Raw genomic sequence first — 2764 nt, 5'->3', positions numbered from 1 at the left:
CCTCATAGAATTTACATTCTGATGTCTGGAAGAGCAGTAATGGGATAAGTATTTGGTGAAATGAATTAGAATATCTGGATCTAGCCTCTAAATTTAAGCAGGTCAGTCTACCAGTTAAGTTTTATCAAACACCACGTGCCAGGCAGTGCTAACTGAAGGAACAGGACATGGAATACATTTAATGAGTTAGGAACAGTTATCTTAAAGCGGTACAGACTAGAATCAAATAGAAAATATTTTTTAAAAGATATTAATGGTAAACACCGTTTCACAAACTTTGGTTTCACACGTGCTACTAGAAAGCAAATGTAAATTGTTTTATTACCGTGAGTCTTGACCAAAAAATTCACATAACACTAACTAGTGGAATAGAAAGGTCAAATTAAATTCAAATGTTTTGTGTCAATACATAATCGAAGACTTTTTTTCGCCCTGTATCTCTAGTATCTACAATAAATAGTGCCAGGCACATAGTAGACCACTGGTAAATATCACTTGAATAAATGAATGAACGCTTACTTTGTTCAAGATGTTACAAGGGATGCGAGCCGAGTAAGGCACAGTTCCTACTGTAACATCTACAAACTGAGAATTTAAAAGATAAAAATGCAAACAGAGCTAAAGCAGGGCACCAGAGGAAAAATGTCAAAAGTCAGGAGCACGTCCAAATGAGAGGAGATGAGGTTTATCTGCAGTGACCTAAACTGAATTCTAAAAGATGGGAACATTTTGATAGCTGATGATGGCAGTGCGGGTGGACGATGGAAGAGGGAGCAACTGTGTTTCATTTGAATGCAAGATCTGAATGAAAGAAAGGGAGTCAAATCCTATTCCAGATGCCAGGCTGAGAAGTCCGTGCTAAATTCTTTAGGAAGATAACGGGGAACTACTGAAAGCTTCTGAGCAGGGCAAGTGAAACGATCCATGTTCTAGCAGGAGAGTCGCGTTGAGGGCTGGGACTCAGGAGGTCTGAGTTTTGGAACATTCTGAGGCTCTAACAGGGTGACCTTGGACAAATATTCATCCTCTGGCCCTCGGTTAAAATTACGATAAAGAAGTCTGGCGACCAGTTAGTTCGTGCCAAGCACCCACCTAAGTATTTAACATGCATCGTGTCTTCTAATTCTCCTAACAGCCTGCTGAGCAGGTATTTTAAAAGGAGGAACTAAAGCATAGGGTTTCCGTCCTTGATGGTATAAAGAAGAAAAGAGGACTCCTAGATGGGTCTGAGTTGGAAGACTTTAAGGGACACTTGGTGCTCTGGGAGTCTACATGACTCCAGCCAGCGGCGGAACCAGAGCGACTGGAGGTGACCCGTGACGAGAGAAGACGCCCGAAATGGCTGAGGACAGAGAAGCCAAGTCATGGAGAGAAAAACTTATTACTCTGCTCCAGGATACCACGGAAAGTTCGCTAGTCCCTTCTGGACCACAGCGTCGCTGAGTGACCTTGGGCGAGTCACGACCCTCCTCTGAGTATCAGTTTCCTGCTCGGAGGTCTCAGAGACCTGCTGGCGGCGTCTCTGCAGCCTCCTGCACCAGGCCAGCGGGTCCAGCGCGGGGGCGCTACACGCGGAGCGCCGGGCCCGGTTCTGCGCGGGCCTCCGGGGCCCGCCGCGCTTGGAGCCCCCTCGCCAGGGAACCCCCGGGCGCAGGCGTGAGAGCGTCTCCCCGCGGCGCCCGCCCGAAGGACACGCAGCCCATGAGTCGCTAGGCCTCTTACCCGGGCGTGCACTGTCCCCATGGCTCTCTCTCCTACCGCTGCCTGACGAAGCGGCCCGCGCCCAACCAAGGCTCGGCTGGTGAGGATAGAAGGCGGGCCCGCGGTGGCGAAGCGGCTGGTCAGCGCCCCACCCACAAGCCCCCGGACGCGGAGCGCTGGGGGCGGCCATGATGCCCCGCCTTAGCCCCGCCCCCGGCCCACAGTGCTTTTGCTCATTGGGCCTAAGAGTCTGTAACCCGGATGTTCATACGAACGCCGGGAAGACCTGCGGCGTGGAGACAGCGCAAGCGCAGTGTCCGATGAGCCCCGCGAAGCTGCTGGCACGTAGAGTTTGGGTCTGCGTGAGGTTCTGCTAATAACAGTTGTCCGCATTTGCCCCTGGGAGGTACCGGACCAGTTGATGAGTGCGCCAGGGCTTCACCCAGGTCTTACAGTTAACCCTCCTGGCACCTCGGCCCGGTGGCAGTGTGCCTGTACTGACGTTCCTACGACAGCGCCGAGGGTCCCGCACCCGGCTGTCTCACTCAGCGTCTGGAGCTGCCCAAACCCGATCGTCGCCCTGCGCCCCTCCTGCAGACCGATGGACCCTTTCAAGTCACTGAAACCCGAAAGTGATAGTCATATCTACTTCACAGAGTTGGATTAATAGAGCTTGTGCATGCGAGACAATGTAAAAACGCCTTGGCACAGCGCAGAGCACTCAGCGAGCGGCGGGTAAGTGACGCTTATTCCGTTGCAACCAGTAAATATTAGTGAGGGTCATCCAAGGGTTGGGACGCGACCATTCATGGGCTTTGGCGGTAGGAACAGCTACCCGCGATCCCTCCCCCCGCCCCACAAATTTACGGTAATGAGAGTTAAATAAGTGCAATGAGCCAGAGAGAATGAGAGAAGAGGAATTATCAGTATTAGGTCGACTCATGTTTCTACTCCTTCCCAATAGCATTATCATTTCACTTCTCTTACCCCCCTCCCAGGGACCCTGACACCCTGTCCATTTAAACAGCAGCACCCTAAAACAAATGAACAAACAAAACAGGAA

At 51.0% G+C, this 2764-nt stretch overlaps 1 protein-coding gene and 1 long non-coding RNA gene across 2 annotated transcripts in view; one reads left to right on the top strand and one right to left on the bottom strand.

Moving 5' to 3' along the window:
- Window positions 1–1876, bottom strand: part of SAMM50 (SAMM50 sorting and assembly machinery component) — a 28320-nt gene extending 26444 nt beyond the window's left edge. The window contains exon 1 of the mRNA XM_023524840.1: window positions 1723–1876. Coding sequence (XP_023380608.1) covers window positions 1723–1743 — 21 coding nt within the window. The 5' untranslated portion in view covers window positions 1744–1876. The remainder of the gene's footprint in view (window positions 1–1722) is intronic.
- A 117-nt stretch (window positions 1877–1993) lies between these two features.
- Window positions 1994–2764, top strand: part of LOC105307457 — a 5172-nt gene continuing 4401 nt past the window's right edge. Inside the window, exon 1 of the long non-coding RNA XR_897236.2 lies at window positions 1994–2436. This is a non-coding gene — a long non-coding RNA (uncharacterized LOC105307457). The remainder of the gene's footprint in view (window positions 2437–2764) is intronic.

Source organism: Pteropus vampyrus, unplaced genomic scaffold (assembly GCF_000151845.1).
Source record: "Pteropus vampyrus isolate Shadow unplaced genomic scaffold, Pvam_2.0 Scaffold499, whole genome shotgun sequence".
Taxonomy (NCBI): Eukaryota; Metazoa; Chordata; class Mammalia; order Chiroptera; family Pteropodidae; genus Pteropus; species Pteropus vampyrus.
This window is presented reverse-complemented; position numbering and strand designations above follow the sequence as displayed.